The sequence below is a fragment of the Gymnodraco acuticeps genome, unplaced genomic scaffold (assembly GCF_902827175.1).
Source record: "Gymnodraco acuticeps unplaced genomic scaffold, fGymAcu1.1, whole genome shotgun sequence".
Taxonomy (NCBI): domain Eukaryota; kingdom Metazoa; phylum Chordata; class Actinopteri; order Perciformes; family Bathydraconidae; genus Gymnodraco; species Gymnodraco acuticeps.
The window spans coordinates 3,441,804-3,467,696 of NW_022989799.1; the positions used below are offsets into that span (position 1 = coordinate 3,441,804).

Genomic DNA, 25,893 nt, shown 5'->3' on the forward strand with positions numbered 1-25,893 from the left:
AATATTCCATGAAAGTGGTGATCAGTATTGCAAATATTCAAATGCCTACTGTGAGGATATCAGAAGGCCTTGAGGCAATCAAATATAAAACACAATATTTATGACTGATGAAAGTAGTGAATCGAACATGAAAGGAGAAAATGACTAATGTAGAAATCTCTTACACCACCCTCCAACCCTTCCCCCCTTTCTGCCAAATGTGTGGTCCCCTTAGGTTTCAGCTAACATAGCTCTGGAGGCCTTTCTGATCCGACCGTCCAACTTCCTCGGTCTGTCCTGTACTGCACTTCAGCGCCCCCCCCCCCTCATCTGCCACCTCGCCCCTCCCTGACGGCCACTCCCACTCCGACCAGGACAAGATCAGAGAGGGTGACGCCGCGGGGGAGTCGTTGCTCAACTTCAAATGCCACACCGTCAACAACAGCGCTTCACCAGCCAGTCAGCTCAGCAAGGTAAGGCACAAGTTAGTGCCCCCCCCGTTTTTTATTTGGGTTTGTTGTAAAAAATCCACCAACTCCAACCTGTGGTCCGGAAGCCCTGCTTCGCCATTGCTTCCTACTTATTCCCAATGGTCTTTTTTTTATTGAAGCCATACTTTTGACACTTGCAAACATAATAGGGAGAAATATGTTCTAAAAGAGGAGAGGCACATATGAAAACAGCTTGTCCAGCAGCTTGTGGGCCCAGTAAAGTGAAGTTTAAGCTACGTGGGAAGGGGTTACCACCTGCCCTTAAGTCTGTTGTTGCCTATTTGTCTCAGGAAAATGACACCTTATTTGGCGCTGTTGGCACGCCATAGATCAGCTGCTGATAGGTGGCGTTTTAGCGGGGACTGGGCCTGAAAATAGGAGGGTACTTTGGGAGTGGGTGAGTGCGGGGCCACTCCCGTGTGATGAATACGATGGCCTTGCGTCCCTGTCACTTTAAATCAGCTGCGGCCCCGGCATGGCTCCAGTTTTTTTAGCCGTCCCAAATGCCAAATACCACTTCAACACGGGCACTCTGCAGAGGGTGGGCTAAACATTCACCTCCCCTGGCACTGAAGTGGCACATTTGTGTAATGTTTGAACAGTTTGCACCCTCTGGCTATTCACTCCGCCAATGTTTTCATTAGTGTGCATGTGAGTCTGTTTGTCACTGTGCATCAGCAGGAGAACTTGAATGTGTGTTTGTCTTTTTGTCTTCATGCTTTCTTCACTTCCCTCGTCTTCCTCTTCTCTGGGAGACAGTGTCAAGTGTTGGCGGTTTTCTCAGCAATTACAACACTTAGTTATAGCTCCAGGCTGTGTGGAAGCATGCATGTGTGTGTGTGTGTGTGTGTGTGTGTGTGTGTGTGTGTGTGTGTGTGTGTGTGTGTGTGTGTGTGTGTGGTGTGTGTGTGTGTGTGTGTGTGTGTGTGTGTGTGTGTGTACAGGTGTCTGGAAGCTGAGGTAAATCAGCTGTATCATATGAGGGACAACACTGCAGTTTGAATCACAATCTGATGATTTCCAGATGGACTCGGAGGCAAATGTAGCAAAACATCTATTTTTACTACAGCACTGAGAATGTGTATTCATGCCTACGCTTTATAGGTTTTACAAGTTATAGGTTTTAGTAAATTTACTCAAGTACATACTTTTGAGGTAATTGTAGTTGAATTGAGTGTTTCCAATTGTTTATACTGTATATATATTTATTTTTTAAGTTTTGCACATATTGCAAAAACAGGTGAAGTCACTTCTCCCCTCCTCCCCTGGTACCCTTATCGCCCTCTCCCTCCCACACTCCCACAAACCTTAAATGGCATAGACACTCATTTGGACAGACGGACTGAAGCTAAGGCAGTCAGACAAACTGATAGACAGGTAAGTGATGGGGCAACTGGAGCAAAAGACAGGGGGAAAGTAAAGGTGGTGCAGGATATATATTTATAAAAACACAATAACAATGACTTATAATATATATACTTACCTGGCCATACATATAAATATAATAATACAGATAATATTTTTTATATATATATACAACTTGGGCTAGTTTTAGATTGTGGGTGCTCTGGTGGGTTAGGGGGGTGGGGTGGCAAGAGGATTACAAATATTCAATATAAATTAGACTCCATAATTGCTTACTTGAACATTGCTTAAATGTGACTTAGAGAATACACATGTATTATAGAGTTGTGTATACACGACTGATTTACAGTAAGGCTGTGATGGGGATTACTTCTGTGTTATTGGCTAAAGCTTGTGAGGAGAAATCATAATAATATTGGAACAATAAAGGCTAAATCCATATTGTATCACCATTAAGTGAGTCTGGGTTTAACAAGGCACATTTACTAATAACATAACGTTCATCAAGAACCCAATTCACAGCAGGTCACAACTGCTTGTAGGTGGCAAGATAATTACACATATTACATTTCAATTAGACTCTATACTTGAATATTGCCTTAGTGTGACTAACAGAATACATGTATAAACATAAATACCCAAGTGGAAGATGCGTTACGAGAGTCATATTGCAGGATCATTCTACACAGTAAGGAGTAGCATTTAACTACATGTTATTATCTTCTTGCTGTGCTTAGATTTGGCAAATGTTCTACATTTTGGATTTTTTTTCTGAAAGTTCAGCCACTTTTTTGTTGGAACGCTTTTTAAGACTCGATATATCTGGTAGTTTTTCGAAAGGTCAGTTTGTGAGCGTAAAATGAAGAAGTGTATAATACTGCTTCCACCTCGTTTAACATGCAGAATGAACAAAGCTTGTTCTCCCCGGGCGGTTCTGGAACGGCGGGGGGGTGATGAGCCCTGCTTGAGAGCTCTTTAATGGTAATTGTTAAGGGACAAGAAAGCAACTTCAACAGCTTATAAAAGGGTCCTAATCTAATTCAAGGTATAACCAACCTGCAACAATATCTTTATTTTTCCACATGTGGGAAAGCCACTTACTGACAATATGGGAAAATCTCCCAGGCTAAGTAATTAGGCATATTCTCTTGGAGCCAGTCTCAAGCACAAACAAAAATGGCGAACACACAAAGATTTAATTTTATGATGTTTCATTTCTAGTACAAAGAAAATGTGTTGACTAATATTGAAAATACATCATGATGTTTGACAATTTTCGATCTTTTTCGAAGCTTTCATATATTTTATTTCAAAATGTAACTGTACATTTTCTTTTGAAAGTCATCTTTTGGAATTTCAAAAAGATAGTAGAAAGATTTGACATTTTATGTTCATTTTCAGGTTCATATTTGTATTTTGTGCCTCTTCTGTGACATGTCTCCATGCTTTACTGTTCAGAATCTCTTTGGGATTTTAGCCTTTGCAGACCACTTACATGCACAAAAGAGAAAACTCAAAAAGCATAATAGGGCACATTTTAAACATTAAACATGTTAATAAGTAATGTGCAAACTCTGATGCAGCGCACAATTACAGTAAACACATTTTTGTATTTTCTCAATGCTCAAAGCATTAAGTGCAAGTGTTGCCATGACAATAAGAACTAGAAAATGCATTTCCTGCTGAAAATGCGTGTGAATGCTGTAAACTGTGTTCATTTGTTGCTGAATTTAGCTGAAAATGCAGAAAAATCTGAATATTTTATTAGCTGAATGGTCTCTGTAGCTGCTGTTAGCTACAAAAACCAAGTAAGTGTGTTGCTGAACTTAGCAGAGAAATGCAGAAAGTGAAATGATTTGAATCAAAATTGTTACAGCTCAAATGCATTGCAATGACTTTTTTGAAAACTTGAAAGTGAAATGTTAAACTGGAAGAGTAGGACAAATAGTGAGGAAGCTTACTATTTAAAAGAAAAGGTTTAAAAAAGGTATAAACGACTAAATGTATAGCCTCAATGTCCTGAAATAGCTGAATAAGTTAATAGTTGAATGGTTTCTGCAGCTGAAAGTAGGCTGAAGGAGTTAGATAAATGTAAGTAGTATAGTGAATGAATGTGTATTAAGAAGAGAAAAGAAAGTAAAAAGGCTTGGAAAAGCAGCAGAATATTTTAACTGCAAACTTTTCGACTAAACCCATGTCACCAATAATGTATAAAATATGTGGAACATGTTGAAGTCTGTATGAAGTCTCCATCAGACAGAAAATAATAGGCTGAGACAGTCTGTTATAGTTCAGTCTGTTTGTCAGTGTTTGTTTCTGTGCTGAGCACCTAATCATAACACCTGTGTGTGAGCCCAGAGATCAAAGGTTTCCATGGTGACAACGTTATCAAACACCTGTGTGCAGAGATCAAAGGTTACCATGGAGATGTGCAGTGATCAGTGAAGGAGAGCCTTTCCATTGATCTGAATGAGTGTTACGTTCCCTCTTGGCTAGGGGTACAAAAGGGAAACGACACGACCAGATTGGATTTGGTATATGTTACCGGTGGTTTTATTTGTAACGGCAACTGAGTCCTGATCCTGGAGGGGGCCTGGGAGTACGCTTATCCGGTCTACATGTGTTTTGTAGACTTGGAGAAGGCGTATGACCGAGTTCCCAGGGAGTTACTGTGGGAGGTGCTGCGGGAGTATGGGGTGAGGGGGTCTCTACTCAGGGCCATCCAATCTCTGTACTCCCAAAGCGAGAGCTGTGTCCGGGTCCTCGGCAGTAAGTCGGACCCATTTCCGGTGAGGGTTGGCCTCCGCCAGGGCTGCGCTTTGTCACCAATCCTGTTTGTAATATACATGGATCGGATTTCGAGGCGTAGTCATGGGGGAGGGGGTCTGCAGTTCGGTGGACTAAGGATTGCACCACTGCTTTTTGCAGATGATGTGGTTCTAATGGCTTCATCGGTCTGCGACCTTCAGCACTCACTGGATCGGTTCGCAACCGAGTGTGAAGCGGCTGGGATGAGGATCAGCACCTCCAAATCTGAGGCCATGGTTCTCAGCAGGAAACCGATGGACTGTCCACTCCAGGTAGGGAATGAGTCCTTACCCCAAGTGAAGGAGTTCAAGTATCTCGGGGTCTTGTTCTCGAGTGAGGGAACAATGGAGCGTGAGATGGGCCGGAGAATCGGAGCAGCGGGGAGCGGTACTGCAGTCGCTTTACCGCACCGTTGTGACGAAAAGGGAGCTGAGCCAGAAGGCAAAGCTCTCGGTCTTCCGGGCCATTTTCGTTCCTACCCTCACCTATGGTCATGAAGGATGGGTCATGACCGAAAGAACGAGATCGCGGATACAAGCGGCCGAGATGGGTTTTCTCCGCAGGGTGGCTGGTGTCTCCCTTAGGGATAAGGTGAGAAGTTCGGTCATCAGGGAGGGACTCGGAGTTGAGCCGCTCCTCCTTCGCGTCGAAAGGAGCCAGTTGAGGTGGTTCGGGCACCTAGTTAGGATGCCACCTGGACGCCTCCCTAGGGAGGTGTTCCAGGCACGTCCAGCTGGGAAGAGACCAAGGGGTAGACCTAGGACCAGGTGGAGGGATTATATCTCTTCGCTGGCCTGGGAGCGCCTTGGGATCCCCCAGTCAGAGCTGGTTGATGTCGCCAGGGAAAAGAAAGTTTGGGGCTCTCTGCTGGAACTGCTACCCCCGCGACCCGATCACGGATAAGCGGGAGAAGATGGATGGATGGATGGATGGCAACTGAGTAAATGATGTACACAAACAGCTTGGCCCAACAACGCGTCAATCTGTCACTATCTCACAAAAGGGTCTCCAAAAGAGAGTTGCCCAGTACTATACAAAAGGAAAGGAAATACCTCACTTCTAAAGTGGAAACAAAACGAGACTGTGGGAAAACACAGCTGGTGCGGGTCCACAGGTGCTAATCACCTGGATCTAAGCAGTATACACACAGGAATGCTGGTCCACAGGTGCTAATCACCTGGATCTAAGCAGTATACACACAGGAATGCTGGTCTACAGGTGCTAATCAACCTGGATCTAAGCAATATACACACACAAACCCTATACTAACACAGAACCCGACGACACGCTGCTAATCAGTGTGCTCGCCCAGAAACCCTACTGAATACACTGCTAATCAGTGTAGCTAACACAAAATGCACACGGCTAAACAGTCTCAGAAGTCACAGAACGAAGGCAGTATCACAAGGAGAGGCTTGAGGCGTCTGTCACACAATACAGAGCCTCCCGAATGGTATCCGTGCCCAGCCTTTATACTCCTCCCCCGGATGACGTGGCAGAAGCGGGCAGGGCTTGGGTGACGTCTGTCCAATCCCCGCGGATGTTGCGAGGTCGAGACGGCCACTGACAGCATAGGAACTGCACAGCTCATTTGCATACACACACACACAAACAGAGTTAAGGGCACAAGGTAGCAGCGGCTGTAACAATGAGACATAAACTTCTTACATTTCTAATCAAAAAACAGTAGCTGCTATTGGTAAAATGTCAACGTGTGAAGCATGTCAAGGACCCTGAGCGTCTGAAGTGTGCTTTTTGTGTACTTTCGGGTCAATAATGTGGCATTTTTGGCAGATTAACTAAATGTGTGCGGCTGGTGCTGTGGGGAAAGATCAGGCAGAAGTTACAATAGGCCTTAATGGAGACATGTTGACAGTTGTTGTCACTTCATGCCCTCAAGAGGCATTTTCTTAAAGTTCTTTGCTTAAAATGTTTTTATTTTTCAAACTAAGAGAGGTTGTCCTACAATTCAAGAATACAATTATTATTATTATGTCCCAGGACTGTAGGGTTTGGGAATTATGGCAGGTTTAAAAAAAAAAAAATGAAGGCAAATTTCAAGCTGTCGTCCGCTGTGACATCACACACTCTAGCCTTAAGGAGCTGCGCAATACATACTAATGTTAAAATCTGAAGAAGGCCTCTTTACCAAGCTCCAAACTAAGTTAAATATCTCAAAAAGTGTAAAAGATATCAAAAATCGGAATAAGACTTTAATAGCTGAATGTCTTGTGATCATTTTAAAGTTGGAATGAAGTCTCTAGCTGAAAGTGGAAGGAATAGGATTTGGTGCACGGTGTAGGTAAAAGAGGATTTGAAGGTTCCTCCCATTGAGTTACATGTTAAAAAAAGAGTTTAAAAAGCTGAATATTTCAAAAAGTATAACATATTTTTAAAAAGTTGAAAGTTTCCCCATCATGTGCTGAAAAGGCTGAATATTTTGATATTTGAATGGGATGTCATAGCAGGTTGCCTAAACCAGTGTTACGATGCAGAATGAAGGAAAGTTTATTAACCAACAAACGTTTGCAAGTATTTACCCAGTAAAACCACAAAGTGTTTGAACGAACACTGTAGATGTACATGATTACCAATCAAATCATCTGGATTAAAATGACATGAATAGCCATTATACAGTCAGAATGAAGGTGTTTGAGAGAGTAGCTATGTTTTTTTCTGCAGGAAGGTGGTATGTAATTTAAGATAAAACACACACATACACACAGACATTATGATAATTATAATTTTTACTTAGTTTCGTAAAAACCCAAATGTATGTGCAAAAGCAGTGAAAAGGAACAAGAACTCAGATCCTTTACCTAAGTGAACTAAGAAATATGCTAATGTGAAAAATACTCCTTTACAAGTAAAAGTCCTACATTCATTAGTAAAAGTACAGCAGGCTTATCAGAAACATTTATCTAAAATATGAAAAGCAAAAGTAGTAACTTGTGAACTAAATATGTGATATATTATTATATGATATTATTAATATTGTTTGCATTTTTACAAAGTTTTAAATACAAACTTTTTGTAATATTATATCACTTAAATACAAATAAAAACACTGAAGTGAAGTACAATTACTTCAAAATGTCACTTACTGTAAGTACAGTACCTAAATGAATGTACTTAGTTGTTTTCCACCACTTTGAAAAGTGAGTTATTCATGATATGTTTATATACAAATGTGGTTATCATAGCCAAAGTTAATTGGCATATCTATCATACCAGATTGTGATTGTCATTGATTGTATACACATCAAATTAGAATGTAAATAAAAGTTCAATTGCAGGATCTTGTGTGACATGGACGTACAAGTCTTCATCGACCAGCAGCAGTCGGGTGCCTGAGTGTCATTAACTAGACTTTTTGAAGGAGGGCTTTTAAAGTAACAGGCTAGCTCCTAAAAACCTGACGGCTTCCCATAAACTGGGCTTCTTTTCCAGGCTGTTCCCTCATGCAGCCGACTGACTGTCTAAGTGATCTGCTCTCCTCTCGCTCTGGCAAAAGCTCAGCACCGTTTGGAGCCATTTAGGTCCAACTGGACTGAGACGTACAGCATATGGCCCCGCTGGTCCAACAGCTTGCCAAAAAGTGTTGTAATAAAACACATCCTTACAACATAAGCACCTTACGTCATGCACTCTGTCGCAAAGGTATGTGTCTCCTGATTGATTTTCTGCATTTCCAAACATTCATTTTGTCAGATTACTTAGAAGACGTACGTAAGAAAAAGGAATCTTTCTAATCAGCGAATGACCTGGCAGAATCTCAAAGCATTAAGGCATGTAGGCACAGTCAAGACCACAGACTGGAGATATGAAGTGGACGTAGTCACTGTGATTGGTTTGTGGACTGCAGTGTTCGGCATTTTGCCCATCGAGATCTTGTTTTTTTGGGGTCCGAGCTAAGTCCAACTTAATACTTCATTAGATATTTTACAAAAATAAAATGTTACAAGAATCCTGTATTGAAAAACACACTGTGAGAAGTTTAAAATTCTAAAAAGATGTTGAAGACTACACTTGAAACTAGTGATTGAATACTTTCATTCCTCAGTAACTTGATTGCATAATTAAATCAAGTGAGAAGTAGGGTATTTTTCTTATCCCACCATCTGACTTCATCCAGTAGTGACCCATTGCTGACCATCAGAGAGGATGCAAGTTCTGCACTTTTCAGGTCCTGGTCAAGATGGTCTGTTGAAGTTCAAACCAAGCATCAGAATGGGGAAGAAATATATTTTAATGTGGCTTTACTCAAAACTGGTCTGAGTATTTCAGAAACTTTTGATCTACTGGGCTTTCAAGCACAACTATCTCTAGGGCATTGGACCGAACATTTAAGAAATACGCATTCAGCATATGTACAGTATAGGGATGAACGGGGCACCGCCTCCATAACTGTGTCCAGTTCTCTTCATACCTCTGTGATTGGACCACTTGATAATGGCACTAGATGAAAAGTTAAGAGATCAACAAAGTAATTGCACTTCATCCTGAGGGTGTAATTAACATCTGAATGTCATGGAAATAATTGTAATAGTTGCTGAGACATTCCACTCAACACCAGAAGTTTCACTTCATGCATTGTTGACCCCAGGACTCATCTTCTCTGAATGGGTTTCCGTATCAGATTCCATAGAAAATCATCCCAAATGTGTTTATTTATTTCAATTGGAAATAGAGTGGTAGACCTACTCAACAGCCACATCACTAACAAACCTAAAACCAGTGTCACCATCGTAGCTACAGTAGTAAATGTCCATCGCTGTGTGTCTGTATGAGGGACACACATTAATCAAATAAAGATACTCGTCAATAGACCTTGTAAATTATTTATTGAGCGTGGCTAATCACATAAAAGCAAGTGGCTTGATTTTCTTTGTATAGAAAGACAAAGAGAGCAATCATGTCAGTCTGTTATTCAATCATAATCTATTTGCTGTGAACTTATCTGAATAACATAAGTATGCACGCTCAAATCATGTCTGAATGTTATCCAAAGCAATCAAATGCTGACCTGATTTTGTAATATAGATGGGATAAGGGTGATACAGTATGTGGTGCAGTTACAGTGTCATTCGAGACTTTTTTCTTTATCTAATAACTATTTTCACCATTTCTGATTTGTTACATAGTGATCGCTTTGAAAGACAGGAATGGTTGGGAAGTAGGGCTGGGTAGTTGTTCCCTGGTAGAGACCCTATAATTGAAATGTTTTACCTTTTTGTAACATTTTTCACAATCCCCTATACCAAACACATGAGAGGCATCTCTTGTTTCTCATATTCCCTCTAAAATGTTAATCTAACATCTATGTGAGTAGAGTATCTCACCCACATATTAAAATGACATCAATGTACACATGTTGAATACATATTTTTACTCAGTTGCATTTGATTGCACACCACATTTTTAGCAGACACTGTTTCAAGGTCTGCTCAAAATCTAATTGGCATGGAAAGATCACACATAGCGAGAGCTTTGCTCCTTTCCTTCCAAAAAGTCACCATCTAGTCACCACTCACTCAGTACAAAGTTGACTTTGACTCTGATACTGACACGCTGAATGTTTGAACAAGTGCTTGGCATAGATACAAAATGTCACACTCTTCTCAGCTTTCTTGTGTGCAAGAGCTAAACAAGTCAGGTTGGATGGTGTTTTCAATGCTACGTTGTTGTATATGTAGATGATTGACAGTTGCCTCTGCAAGGGTTGTATTCACATGCTCCAAATAACACATTATTCCAAGCACAAGTGGAAGAAACATTGGAGTACAGGAACTATATTTCATATTTACAACAGAAAAGCAACATCAAGACAGTTACATTAATAAATTAGCGACTGTGATATAGTTCACCATGGTAACTTCATTTGGGCTCACCAAGCTCATCTATTGCAGACACTATAAATAATGGTACCACAACACAATGTCCACCACCCGCTTTGCTAATAAATATTTCAAAAGATTGAACAGTAACGATGCAAACTGATAACTAATACAAATTGGAGATCTGTGTCAGCTTAATATGATCATGTTGTCAAGTTGGTGAAGATGTTTCCTCATTTGCATATGTTTTGTATTTTTTATTTGTATCCTAATCTAAATGTTTCGGGCTGTTGCACCATCATTTTATGATTTAAAAATGTTCCAGTTATGACCTCAAATCAAACATATTTTACACTCTATACTTCTATACGTCTACAAATTAGTTTGATTTTCTGTTTCCCAACAGAAGGAAAATCTTTAAATCTGCAATTAGAACGATTAGACGGACAATTTCTCTCTAAGTGTCTCAATCATCTTGCCGGATAGCCGCGTGTCTGCAGGCTGACCTTTAGCTGCTATCACACTGTTTAATAGCGCCGTGTCACTTTGTTTGGAACAGATTCGGAACTAATTACGGCTAAATTACACAACCATATGGCATCTTATCCTGTTTCCCAGTCAGTGGGAATTATCCGCCGACTAAATTGCAGAGTGTATGGTTCATTGACGGTGACAGTTTGGGACAATATTTACCTCTGCCGTCATTGACAGGTAATTAGTGGAAGCCTTTTGGCTGGGGGGCGGGGTAATCCCACCTCACTTTCTTCTCAGATAGCCTCTCTCTGCTCCATACAGCTTTGCGTGGGTGTTGTTTTTTGTTGCATTTAAAAAAAAAAATCAAACATAATGAAATAAACACAGATAGATACATACATTAACGACAATCAACAAATAAATAAAGATTGTGAATGAATATGGTATAACTTACACATACAACGATTAATACTTATACGTATATTCATCGGCAGATCTTACCTCCTGGTCATTATAACAGTTTTGTGTTCGATAATTTACCAATTTTTCCCATCTTTCATCACAGATATGAACTTGGTTTCTGATTCTCATTGTTATTTTCTACATTCTACATTAAGTTGGGCTGTTTTGGCGCAGTGGTTAGAGCGTTGGTCATCAGATCAAGGGGCATTGGTGAACTCCAGTTCGAATCCCGCCTCGGCCGACACTGCGTCAGGCCGTTGTGTCCTTGGGCAAGACACTTTACCCGCAATTTGCTCCTGTGGGTAATGTCCGCAGTAATGACTCTTACATGTCTAATATGTGTAATGTGTAATTGTAAAGCGCTTTGAGCACCTGTAAAAGCGTTCTAATAAAAAAATGTAATGCATTATTATTATTATTATTCCATAGATTTCATTTACTATGTTCTTCCATTGTGAGTTGATTATGTTACTATCTTTGAACCATTCCTTGTCATTTGTTTAATAATTGCTATTCTTATCACAAGCAATAAGTAGGAGCCTTTTTTGTATTCCTGCTGGTGTTTTCCCAAGTAATAAGGTTAGTTGGTTCTTGTTTAGAGAAAGGCCACATTATTTGATATGTCTCTTATAGCTGTTTCCCAGAAGCCACACAAAACATAGCAAAACCAAAATACAAGACTGTGGTTTGCCTTCTGCTCACCGCATTCTCTCCACATTTGGAAGTGAGATTTTGTTTGTACCGACTTTTGATTTAGGGTGCGTGGGTGTTTTTTATTTATTTAAGGGGGTTGTTGAGATGTGATGTTTGGTTGGATACCCTCCAGGTTGAGACTACCAGGAGACACTGTTGCACCAGAATAGAGCCGCGGGGGTACCACGTAGTAAACCAATCCTCTATACTCAAATATGACCCAGTTTGTTCCGATACAGTAAACATGGAGCTGTTTTTGATCAAAAATCTGCACTAACTATATTTACAAACAGAAATAAATTGAAAACACACTGAAATAAAATAAAAGTAAGAGAAAAAACCAATAACAACGACTAAAGTAACCCCCCTTCAGTCACTGAGTACAACCCTGTCTCCTAAAAATTACGTTCCCACAGAACTAAACTGCATTCTCAATTACGTTTAGCTAGAAACGTATTTTCTCCCACATTACGTTTGTTTTGAACGTAACTCAAATACATTTACTTTCTACATATCTTTGCCATTTATTGTCTTGCTTATGATGATAATAGTAATTTATTAATATAATTTTAGAGAAAACTTATTTTCGGGGTGCACGGCTCACTGTTCAGTTTACCAAATCCGTTATTATGCTGGTTAATGGGTAAATAATCACAATATTGTTTGTAGTCGTTTCATACTGCATTCTCAATTACGTAGCTAGAAACGTATTTTCTCCGCAAAAAGTCCTCCAACTCATACGACCAAATAGGTCGATTGTTCAAGCAGCTTATTACGACCTACTCACATTTTAAAGTTTACGACCTCTAGTGCTCCCGTTGATTGCAAAAGCTCCGGTGGGTCGTATATTCACAAATAACCCTATCTGGAAAATCCTAAATTGTAGGATAGTTTGGCCATTAAAATGCTTTTTTTACAATGCATAAGCTTCAAATCGAGAGAGATTGGGCCTCACACCGGAAACTGTATTTTTCTTTACCGTTCTGTTTTAATTTTACAATAAAGGTACACACAGCAGCATACAATGCCATAATAACTTTGTATTATTAGTGTAGGACACTTATGTATGTATAACATCTGAAGATGTGTAGTTTTATTCATGTTTTCACATAATTTTACAGGATATTGCTATACTATTTCTCATGTTTTACTTCTACACATTAATATCTGATTTGTAAAACATCACAGACAGAAAGGTATATCCGTCATTTAATGGTAAGCTATTGGAATTGTGATTCCATAGAAGTGTCTCCCATCACCCAAATCCCCTGACTATTCACTCAACTCAGTATTTACATTGTTATATTCAAAGAAAATCAGTAATATCTTTAAAAACTACAAGTCCCTTTCTATCAGCTGTGCACCGTTATGGTGTAAATATAACCTATCTACCAATTGGATCAAATATAAAAGTCATCCGAATAATATTGATCCTGCAAGGAGACGTATTGTGTGAAAAGAAATTGAAGATGTCGTGTAATATGACAGGAATGTGTTATAGTAGGGACAAAATACATACATTTGACAGCAGTACCTTAGATAAATGTTTAACGGTGTTTCTTTTGTTTGTTTTGCAGGTGGGGAGGAAATCTTATTTAATAAAAAACGTTTTTCATCAATTAGTTTTTTCTTTAATACTTTCATCTTTTTTTATGTTTGTACTTTTTTGACATGATCTCATTCAAGTAATTTTACACATCCAAGTAATTTGCTCTGGTGTAAATGGTGCATACAAAGAAGAATACATTGTTTTAAAAAAATAATTCAACTCAAATTCAACTGTATTATCAATCTGTTGTGTGTGTGATACAGACAGGGAGATCTAAATTCTGTTTATCACCATCCCAAGAATAAAATATGTAAATATATACATATGTCACACCTGTATACCCACATTTATATAAACTGTATGAATGTATATATATATATATACTGTTAAATATACATAGACACATACAGTTTATACATATGCACACATTAAGACGTATATAAAAATAAGACACACCTTTAAATATGTTAAAATAATGGTCACGTGTGTGATGGGCATGAATATGAATATATTACAACATTACAGATATATAAAGTAGTGCAAATAACTGTCGAAAAAGAATACCCTACTCATTCATTACAAATTTAATTATACAAGAAACAAAAATGGAATATGTTAGGGTGGCTCTGTGTACCGTTAGGGAGGATGTAAAGTGCTTAACCCCAACACACGGGCTCTTCATTAACTCGTTGACCCGCGTCTCTGTGGAGGGGGGGGGGGACATATTGGAGATATCTTCGCTCCATAGTTGACATGCTAACGACCGGAGGTTAATTGCACGGGTGTTGAACTGCAGTAGAAGTCAAATGGCAACGGGCATTAACACTGGAAGGGTATTACGTTTTTATTAGTTCATGTCACGGCCTTATATTCGACAGTGGGTCGAATGGTCGCATGTCTTCAGCGTGTGTGTGGGTGTGTGTGTGAATATGAGAGCGTACATGCGTTCCTGTGTTTGCCTTCATGTGAGAAAATATGAATATATGTATGCTCGCATCACGTTGCATATTCAGCCTTCATGTATGTGTGGCTGCAGATGCATCCTGCTGCTCAGTGAGAGAGAGATTTGATTCCATCCCTGAGGAATCACATATTTTTCTCTTTCTTTCTCTGCAGCTCGGTGAAACAAACAGGCCTGTGGTGCCTGAATGCTAAGCACATCATGAGAGAGGAAGGCAGCAGAGGAGAGGAGGGCGGGAGGAAAAATACAATTGAAAAAAGAATGAGAAAGGATACAGCGAGAAAAAAGTGACAAATGAAGGACTGGGGACAGACAGGTAGACATATCCAGGAAATAGAAAGGGAGGATTGAGATGGAGAATCAGGGGGAGGAAGATACTAGAAGCAAGAGAACGAGGAGGAGAAATGGTCCTATCAGTGGATGGAGATCAGCAGACCTTTGGGACTTTTGTCCATTTCCTCTGAATGAGAGACAGATGTATCTCCCTTTTGAAGTAGGAGAGGAGTTTGAGTAATTTCATGCCATCCTTTCTGAAAGTCTACCCAAGACCCACCCAGGTCATTTCTCACACCACTGCACTTCTGCAATCCCACTTTCTCCAGTATTACTTACTTACTTATTTCACACAGCGCTCAAAGTGGGCCGCATTTTACTCTTTGGCGTACCGTGACTTTTATTTGCGTACTGGCACTTCTCACAGGCTGCCGGTACTCTACTCTGCCCTCTCAAATCATGTTCAATTGGTCCTTTTGCCATTCAAGGAAAAACTGATTTACCCAGGGAGCACTGCGTTCCCAGCAGATACTAAGACCCTATTCCGCACACACATTGCGTAGCGCTCAGGTGCTTACATTAGTGCACATAAACGACCTAAACTACATCCTCTGCTATTGTCAGTTTGATGAGTGACATGAAACACTTGTGTTATGAGGTAGCGTTGTGTGCACAGTGTTGCAACTTGTTTTTCTCTAGCCTAATACCGTTATGTTTGTTTATTTCATAGACAGTTTGTGGCACAGACTGTGGCTGCCGCTGTAATGGGGCTTATATTGTTTACACACCTTGATGTGTTTTTATTCTGCTGTTTAAGTGGCAGGTTATTATTATTCATGTGGCCTAATGCTTGGTTTAGACAGGTTAATGCTAGTGTCTGTTCTCATGAATGCAGACTTTGATAATTAATTCAAAGTTGTGGACCCCAGGCCTTCTCAAAAATAAAAAGATCCAAACAAAATATATGCGCATATTTCTACTTCCAGAGTAGAATTTTGTGTACATTAAAATTGAAATATATATATATTTTTTCCCAAGTAATTTTCATTTTGCTTGTGAAGAATGTATTTTAAGTACGCTCACTTGTACTTGTACTTGAGTATGATACTCTGCTGTACACGCTACACTCTTTAAGTTAAGTTGTGCAGGGCTTCATCTCCACATATATATATTTTTTGTTGCTATTTCAAAAGAAATGGCAGTATAGTTAAACCTGGAGCAGACTAAGAAGGACTTTGTTTGTTATTCAATATGATAATGGTTTACTGATGCTAATATGTAAAGAGGTGGGAGAAGTACCAGAGTGTAGGAATACTCTGTTACAAGTAAGAAGTCATGCATTCAAAATGTTACTCAAGCAAAAGTAAAAAGTGCTGGCATCAAAATATAGTTAAAGTACCAAAAGTAGTCATTGCGCAGATTGGTCCATTTCAGAATAATATATGTTTTATAATTATTGATCATTAAAGTGTTATCAAAGCTGGTAAAGGTTCAGTTTGAATGACTTTGTATACTGCAGGGTAGCTTGTAGTAGCAAAACATTGTGATACTCTACTCAAGTAAAGTACAAGTCTCAAACTGTTACTTAAGTACAGTACTTGAGTAAATGTACTTAGTTACTTTACACCTCTGTAAATAAGGCTGTACTGGCACTCCCCCCCCCCCCAATTGAAGCACTGATTTCACCTACTTCCTGCCTCTCTGTTGCCTGTGCAGTCTTTAATTCACAATGTGTTCCTCCCTCTGCACCTCACTGAAATGATTGGAGGTCTTTTTTTTCATACATTTATAGCCAAGATGATTTCTGTGGTTTGCCTCAGTGTTATCAGGCGGTCCTGACAGCTGCTGAAGAGACGACAGCTCCACCTGCCCGCCACTTCAGGAAGAAATAATTATTTAAAAAATTGGTCATTTTCAATTACTTATTGTATCTGCATCTAAACGGTGTCTTCTGTAATCATGTCAAAGAGAGAAAAGATTTCGCCTCCCACAGCCTCACTGTAAACCTGCATCACTCATACCAGCGTTTGAGCGCAGGAGTTCCAGCGTAATGTGAAATTGAAAAATGCACCTTTGGAAATACCTTTTTTTATAAACTGTTTTGAAAAATGACAGAGGAGACATATTTGGGTTGTGATTTTACAAATCAAAGTAGGGAGTTGGAATAGTTAGAAAAGTAGGATGTCATTGTGGCTTTCATTTCAACTCTACTGTGTATTTACTCTGGTGCAGGCCACAGAGCAGACTCTATTTGAAATCAGAATATTGCAGGGATCTGTTACGAATAGCATATGTGACTATAAAGAGGCCCTATTCTGCTTTTTGGTTTTTCTCTTCCCTGTAGTGTGTTCATAGGTTTTTGATTATGTAAATGGTCTGCAAAGCCTAAAATCCCAGTGTCATTTCATTTCATTGCAAACCTTTATTTAACCAGATTGGTCCCATTTAGGGCTGTCCCGAATACCATTTTTCGGTCTCCGGATATTCGGTAGTAATCAACAGCGAATATTCGAATATTCGGTGCGGAAAGATCTTCTTTTTTTTTTTTAATAAAACAATTTTTTTTCAACATTTGTTCATAACACGCTCCGAGACACCTGACAACACGCTGTTAAGCAGAAGCGCAGAAAGAGCATACTATTAAGATGTATATGTATTTATTGTCTCAGTACTCGCATACATTAAAACTAAATGTGTCGTCTGCATTTAACTCAGCCGCAGCGCAGCGCCCGGGGACCAAATCTGGTTCCAAATTCCGTCTATAACGTTTTACAACCTGAAGATACAAAACACATATTTCTGTTATAACAACAATAGTTTTAATAACATAGCCGTAAGAGTAGGCCTAACAATGTAACACTTGTTACCGGTACAGTAAACAGTATTTAAATAAATGAATAACGAAAAATAAATGAACGAACTGTATGCCAATAATTGCCTTAGCCCCAGATGTTCCCACATTGCTCCTATTATTTTCACTCTTCGGATAAAATTGAAAAACTAATATAAGAAAACAATTCGGTTGCTTGCTTGCAACTATTTTCCAAGCAAAGTAAGAGCACGATTTTATCATGTGTAACGTTACTGTTTAAACGGCGGATAAAGCAGCTTCATCATGGCAACTTGACAACAGCTAAGCTAAGCTAGGCTAGTACTTACAGCATCCGGTGACTTTTCAGAGTTGTTGTGCCACCGTGGTAGGCCAGTTTCTTGTCGCATATTTGGCACACTGCCTTCTTCTTACCGTCGTCCAATTTAAAATGGTCCCACACAGCTGAAGTCTTCGGCATTTTGTGTTCAGGTGTGTGAAACGAGGTGAAGCGAGGTGAAGCGAGGTGAAGCGTGCCGTTTGCGTTCGTGACTGTGAGTGAACGCGATGTCAGGAGCACAGGCTGATATTGTATATATTTCCGCATTTTAACAGTGCAATTCAAAAGTATAAATATAGTATAAGAATATGGCAATTCGCCTTTATTGATAGCATAGGGGGAAACAAATATTTTTTGGAAAAAAAATAAAAAAACGAATATCCGAATAATGAAATTGAAACCCGAATAGTTGGCCAACGAACGAATATTCGAATATTCGGGTACAGCTTGAGATCATAGATCTCTTTTTCAAGAGAGACCTGCAGCAAATAGGTTCCACATGAAACATAAAACAACATAAAACAATAAAGGACATCATACATTATATTTACAGGCTACATTTACATAGTTATCGACATTTACAAGTGCCCATAGTATATCAACGAGCATTTCACTTAGCCTAGCTTTAAAAACATGCAGAGGAATGAGATTGCTCAGTTTCAATTCTAGCTGAAGATTGTTCCAAGCAAGTGGAGCTGCGCACATAAAAGCTGTCTTACCTAAGACAGTCCTTGCTCTTGGCACATCTAACAATACTACATCATGCGATCTCAGACAATAGCTGCTTGCAACTCTCCGTGTGATCAGAGAGCAGATATAATACGGGAGTTTACCCAACAAAGCTTTATAAATAAACGTGTACCAATGACTGAGCCTCCATACAGTAAGTGATGGCAAACCTGCCTTGGCATACAGGGTACAGTGATGTGCAAGTGCTTTACAATTAGTGACAAATCTCAGTGCGCTGTGATAGGCGGCATCTAACTTGTTCAGGCAATGGGCAGGTGCATTCATATAGACCAGATCACCGTATCCAGCACAGGTAAAAAGGTCACAGTGACAAGCCTTTTCCTGGCCTCAAGTGAGAAACAGGACTTGTTTCTAAAAAAGAAACCTAGTCTAACCCACAGCTTTTTAAGCAGATTATTGACCTGAAGTTTAAAAGAGAGACAATCATCAAGCCAGATACCTAGGTATTTATAACAGGTAACCACTTCTAGTACTTGTCCTTGTAACAATATCTAAAACAGGCTCTGGTGTCTTTTTAGCTTTTGAAAATAGCATTACCTTGGTTTTATCAACATTTAAAAGAAGCTTAAGCTCAGCTGAGTCTGAATAATGTTGAAAACAGCTTGCAATTCAAAAACAGCCTCCTTAATGGAGTTCCCTGCACAATACATCACGGTATCGTCTGCATAAAAATGTAAAGTAGCTTCATCCACATTTTCACCTAAACTGTTGATATGTATGGAGAATAAAAGTGGACCTAAAACAGAACCTTAGGGAACACCATTAGCAATGTTCAACCACTCAGAGGACAGCCCATCAAAGTGAACACATCGGGACCTTTAAGCCCCTGTCACACTGTCACGAAATGTACACTCGATGGACACACGAATATTGAATTGTGAATTTCGCACAAAGATGGCCCCGAACCACACACGAAGGCAACATTTACATTACATTTAAGACATACAACTGCAACGAAAGTAACACAAACAATTATGTTAAAGTGTATGATACTGTACTGATATCTTCAGACTTTGTTCTTTACTTTATCCGTCGTTATATGTAGAAGATATTACGTTTTCTCCGTCATGTTGTTGTTTCCATAGCAACAACAACTTCCTGTCAACTCGCCTTCAAAATAATATATTATATCCTTTTCAGTTTCACAGAACACAAATTGGGTTATTTACATAATATGTTTACATGATTTTGTTGTGCAATAAAACAACCCGATGAACACACGATAAAGGAAATGTTCAAATTCGGCTCTGATCGTAGCAACATCGGGCCATTCTTGAGGGCATCTTAAGCCATCGTATGACCGTCAGTGGAGTTTCTCAGGCTCCGGCAGCAACTTCGTGAGCGTTGGCAAAATCTTTGGCATGCCAAAAAATAGCCGAAGGACCTTGCGAAGGTTCATTTTCGTGTTGAATTTGTGTGTCAATTTTGCCCTTCGTAAGGCCATCGTTAGGGCATCTTGTTATCATCGGTGCCATCGGGCATTCGCCCCGATCAGAGTGAGGGTGAATGCACCGATGATAGCACGAAGATGACACAACTTGACAAGATGCCCTCACGAGTGCCTTACGAAGTTGCCGCTCACGAATTTGCCGCCGGAGCCTCAGAAACTCCACCGGCGGTCATACGATGGCTTAAGATGCCCTCACGAATGGCCCGATGTTGCTACGATCACGCCGAATTTGAACATTTCCTTTATCGTGTGTCCATCAGGTGTCAATTTCGGGACAGTGTGACAGGGGCTTTAACAGTGTACCCTCCAGAGGGAGTTTCTCTGAGTTTTATTTGTGGACAGTGATTTTGTATATCGTTGTTTTTCTATCATTGAAGGGGCGTTTCAACATCGACCTACCCCTAAATGAGATAGTATGAATTTGTTAACGGTCCTACCAAGACCTGTATATGATAAAGTACTTTGATTTGCGGGATTAGCCAAAACAGACGTTAAAGCCTGGCTATTTTATCCTTTAATGGTTTCTCAATTGATATTTCAGATAATGTACTTTATCAAAATATCGGGGTTGAACGGTCTTCATCAACTGTTGGAATAGTAAGAACTCTTAGCAAGGACTCGAGGAAAGATCGAGGAGACCAACATTCAATGCCATCATTGAATAGTTACCTGGGTTAAAATCCATACTTAAGAGGCATGATAAATATGGCTCAATGCAAACAGAGCTAACTCCACCCAGAGATTAAGAACTGGTGTGGCCGGTTACTGAAAGAAGTTTCCTGCGATCAAATTGTATTAGAGCGGGGGTAAAATATCACAAACTGATATCTTGGCTCCTGTATAGCCAAAATGACCATAAACAGAATTATGAGTTATGATGATGATTACCTATATTAAATCCAGCCCAACAAACTGAATAGTGGATTAAATGGTGTTGAACTTTGATGAACTAACAGCAAATGCAATACAAATACTGTAAATAAAGCAGCTTGGCTGTTAAACGTTTAGGAGACTGGACATTACTTTAATGCAGCAAAGCATCTGTCTTTTAGAGTCAATGCACCATGATCTGATTTCTTCTGGGAGTTATTTGTTTATATCAGTTTGTAGTTTTTTGCATTGGTTTCTCCTTCAAACCTTTATTTGGCAAACATGCATTAATAGATTTTTAAATGTATATGATTTGTTAGATTCATTCATAGTTTGATAATGAGACAAAAGTAAGATAAAAGTGAGATAAAAGTAACTGTATTCCATTACAGTTACATACAACAAGTAATCAGACTACTGGTATACTTTTAAAAGATGGGAATACAAGCAGAATTACAATTTAACAATACATTTTAAAATAAAATCAATGATTTCTTAGGTCAACGCATTGCCTGAATTTCCCGTTTCCATTTAGGCTATTTTCATTATTCCATCTTTTAAATGCTTTAGGGTTAGAACTTAAGTAAAAAAACATCTTATTATATATATTCCTTCTTCTTTTCTTTGTTATATATTTACATTGGATTTGATATTGAGGCAATCCAAAAACATAATTTGTATATTGTGATGATAAGATAACTGATTCGACTTTTTTAAAACAGTAAACAAATTGTAACAAAATACAATTTAAAATTAACCCTGATTACTCAGATCTAACCCTGAAAAATGTTGTGCTGAAACCAAGGCTGTTTTCCTGGAAAGAGGATGTTGATTGAGTTAATACACAGGTTGTCTGCCAGCAGCAGCAATATGGTTCATGTCCCAGTGTAACTCTGAAAGTGAATGAGCAACATCTTTCCTCCCTGAACTACAGATGAAGCCAGCAGCAGAGGAGCGGCCAGCTCTGGAGCATGTTGCACCGGGCCGCTGCCAGCTGCCTAATGTGTGTCACTCCGAATGTGAGAATACTTTAGCTACTAAAACTTTAGCTAGATATATATTAGTACCAGTTTTAATGACTTTGTGGACCTCTGCCAGTTAAGCCAGTTAAGCGCCTGCAGTTGGACGACATGAGGCTGAGTCACTCCACTACAGTCAGCAAGCATTCATCATCCCTGCCCTCTCATTGGTGCTTATTTGACCCCCCGCTCCAGCATTAGCATTTACCAATCCAGACACGGACTATTTTAGCATAGTTGTGTAATCTCTTGCCTTTTCTCCCACTCTCCTACACACACATATATATACAACTATATACGACCCAGAAACTCGTTGAGTTGTATACACTTTTGGAAAGTAAAGATTGTTGTGTTTTTTTGTTCTGTTTTCCAAATATACCACATGACGTAATGACTGTTAACAAGACACAACTTTGAGAAAAATGCCCTCAAAGTTTGCACGGCCTAACATGTTGGGGGTATAGCACCCCCCCAGGAACACTATTGGATATGATTCTGAAATCTTTGTTAGTCTATAATTACCAAGGACGATGGTGTTTATATTACTCAAATGAGGAAAAGTGCGGATGACAGTTGGTAAGTGTGCGTGTGTGTGTGTGTGTGTGTGTGTGTGTGGTGTGTGTGTGTGTGTGTGTGTGTGTGGTGTGTGTGTGTGTGTGTGTGTGTGTGTGTGGTGTGTGTGTGTGTGTGTGTGTGTGTGTGTGTGTGTGTGTGTGTGTGTGTGTGTGTGTGTGTATGCATATATTCCAAGGAATCACAAACAACACACACCGCCTGCTGCAATGCGTTGGCCGCTTAGTTGCACCTTTTTACGATTGTTATCTTACCTTTACAAGCTAAGCTAAGCTATAATTAGCATCTGAATGTACTGATAATATTTGTATGTTCTGAAAATCCAAGGCTTTGCTATTATTTAAAAATGTAGATCTGACGGTGATGGCTGTAGTTGTCACCCTGTCTTTAAAAGCTATATAAATATGGTAACACGAGTTTGATATTCTGAAATCCCAGATCTCGGTTGTGTAAAATCTAACAAACCTCAAATGACCTTGTTGACATAAATCCCCGATTATCTCAGAAAGCGCCTTTGCGTCATCTGACTGATTTCAATAGAGACGGTCACAAATGACAAATGTACTAATTACTAGTTACTAATTTCAGCTATTTAATATTCTCCCTTTTAAGCAGCTTTGTAATCCATTCAAACTAAACAGAAATGTGCATATTGTATGAGACAAAACAGCAATAGTACTAAAAGAATAAAAATACCTTTCAATAAAAGTCAATTTGGGGGTAAATTTGCCTCAAAAGAACAAGAAGTGCTAATAGTGTTAAACCTCCAATTCATTAGATATCGCCTCGAACATAAAATACATTTTACTCTGTCTATATATACACTCATTTTAAACTACTTCCAGATGAATGTAAAGAACGCAAGTCCGAACTCTCCTCTCCCTCGCTGCTCTCCTCCTCTTGTCCTCATCCTTCTTCTCCTGTCATGCGGCTAAAAGCAGCAAATTCTGAGCCAACGGGCTAAGTGTGCCTCCCATGCGCTACTTTATCCGTCCTGCTTTATCTTCCACCTTTGCTTCTGGTCTACAAATCACAGCTCAATTGACTCCCGTTTATATCCCCCCCCCTTGCCTTCCTTCAGTCCTAAAGTTAGGCCCGCCTCCTAAAACTAGGATGCAGCAGCAGGGAGTCTCAGCTTCACACACAACACACCCCCCCCCTGCAAGCTGCTTTTATCCTCTTATCCTACATCCCGCACAACGTGGGGTAATTAGAGGTAAATTAATAGAGAATGAAGATGCTGTAAGAGCAGGTTTCCCAAGGTCGGGAATAATAATGTGTGACAGGTGTGCAGAAAGAAAATAAACACCTCCAGTCCAGCTCTGTTTCCATTACATTCGGAGCGAGTTCAATGTTTTATAACATCGTCAAAAAACACCCAAAACTAACCAAATGCCCTAATCCTACTTATACATGGTCCCAAAGCATTTTCATCAGTCTAAGAATTGGATTGAAATACTTGCTGAATAATAAAAAATGTATGTGAGCAAAATGTTACAATTAACTGACGCTAACTGAAATAACTGTGAACACGTGGAAGTTTGGAACACCTGAATGCACCTTATAACCGGCTTTTTAGTCTATTTCACTAAAAGCTTATCATCTATGAAATAAATGTCATACTTCATTTAAGGATTTTTGGAACTAAAACCATTACATAGACTTTTATACATTACATTACATTGCATTTAGCTGACGCTTTTATCCAAAGCGACTTACAATAAGTACATTCGACCAAGAAGATACAAACTAGAAGAAAACAGAATCATATAAGTACATCAGGTTTCATAGAGCCAAAACATTTCAAGTGCTACTCAACTGGCTTTAGGTAAGCCAGTCCTTTATTAGTATATAAGTGCTTTGTTAGTAATTCTATCGCTCGAAGTGGAGTCGAAAGAGATGAGTTTTCAGTCTGCACCGGAAGATGTGCAAGCTATCTGCTGTCCTGATTTCAATGGGGAGCTCATTCCACCATCTTGGAGCCAGGACAGCAAACCCACGTGTTTTTGCTGATGGGAACTTGGGTCCCCCTCGCAGTGCGGGTGCAGCAAGCCGTTTGGCTGATGCAGAGCGTAGTGCACATACTGGGGTGTACAGTTTAACCATGTCCTGGATGTACGAAGGGCCAGATCCATTCGCAGCATGGTACCATTGTCTTGAAGTGGATTCTAGCAGTTACCGGAAGCCAGTGAAGGGAGCGGAGGAGCGGCGTGGTGTGGGAAAATGTAGGAAGATTGAAGACCAGACGAGCTGCTGCATTCTGGATGAACTGCAGAGGTCGGATGGCACATGCAGGTAGACCAGCCAGGAGGGAGTTGCAGTAGTCTAGGCGTGAGATGACGAGAGCCTGGGCCAGAAGTTGCGTCGCTTTCTGGGTCAGGAGGGGACGTATCCAGATTATACAATCTGAATCATTTTTGCAACCATTGGAGTCGCCCCCTGCTGGCCATTAGATTCATCGTTTTACAGGCTTAAATATTGGATCAACTCTCCAGACTCAGAAGTTGCCCCATGTTGCTTCAACAAGTGCTCCGGTCCCAGCTGTGTCCCCTGGTTTCCATCGTGTTTTGAGCTTCTTGCAGCTTTTTTTCATTTGAGGCGTTTAGTTTATTCAGCGCTTTTAGTTAACGCTGCTCAGGTTTCGTCAAGTTGGTGAAGATGTTTCTTCATTTGTGTTTTGGCACATGTGTGTATTTTATTTTCATCATTTTTGAAACTGCAGTGCGTTTCTTTTTATGGAAGTGTTTTGGGCCGTTATAGCATTTTACATTTGTCGGCCACCATAGTTATATGTATATTCATAATTTATACTATAAATTACACTGCGCCTATACTGCTTCTCTTGCAATTCTGATTAGATGCTAACTGCATTTGGTTGTCTCACTACTTGGACTTGTGCAATTACAATGAAGTTGAAACTAATCTATTTCATACCAATTAGGGTTTACATATATTTTGTACATTAGATTCGGGTAGTGTCCTGTGTTGCTTGGGTTGTGCTAGAAGTGATAGATTTATTTGGTTTTACTTCCACTTTAAGAAACGTGTTTATATGAATATTACTATTTGTAAAGGTATGAATAGGAAGCAGTGAAAGAGGATGTACGTCTAGCAGTGTTCCTTTTTTTGATGGATTAATAACATCTGCAAACATTCACACTCATTCCTCTGAATCCCTCATGTTTTACCA

The 25,893-nt window shown here is 39.7% G+C and overlaps 1 protein-coding gene across 1 annotated transcript in view; it reads left to right on the forward strand.

The window, feature by feature from the left end:
• The window catches only part of LOC117550931 (adhesion G protein-coupled receptor A3), a 422,488-nt gene that overhangs the window by 172,035 nt on the left and 224,560 nt on the right, over nt 1–25,893 (forward strand). Inside the window, 2 exon segments of the mRNA XM_034223540.1 lie at nt 215–295; nt 297–452. Of these exon segments, the coding sequence (XP_034079431.1) occupies nt 215–295; nt 297–452 (237 nt within the window).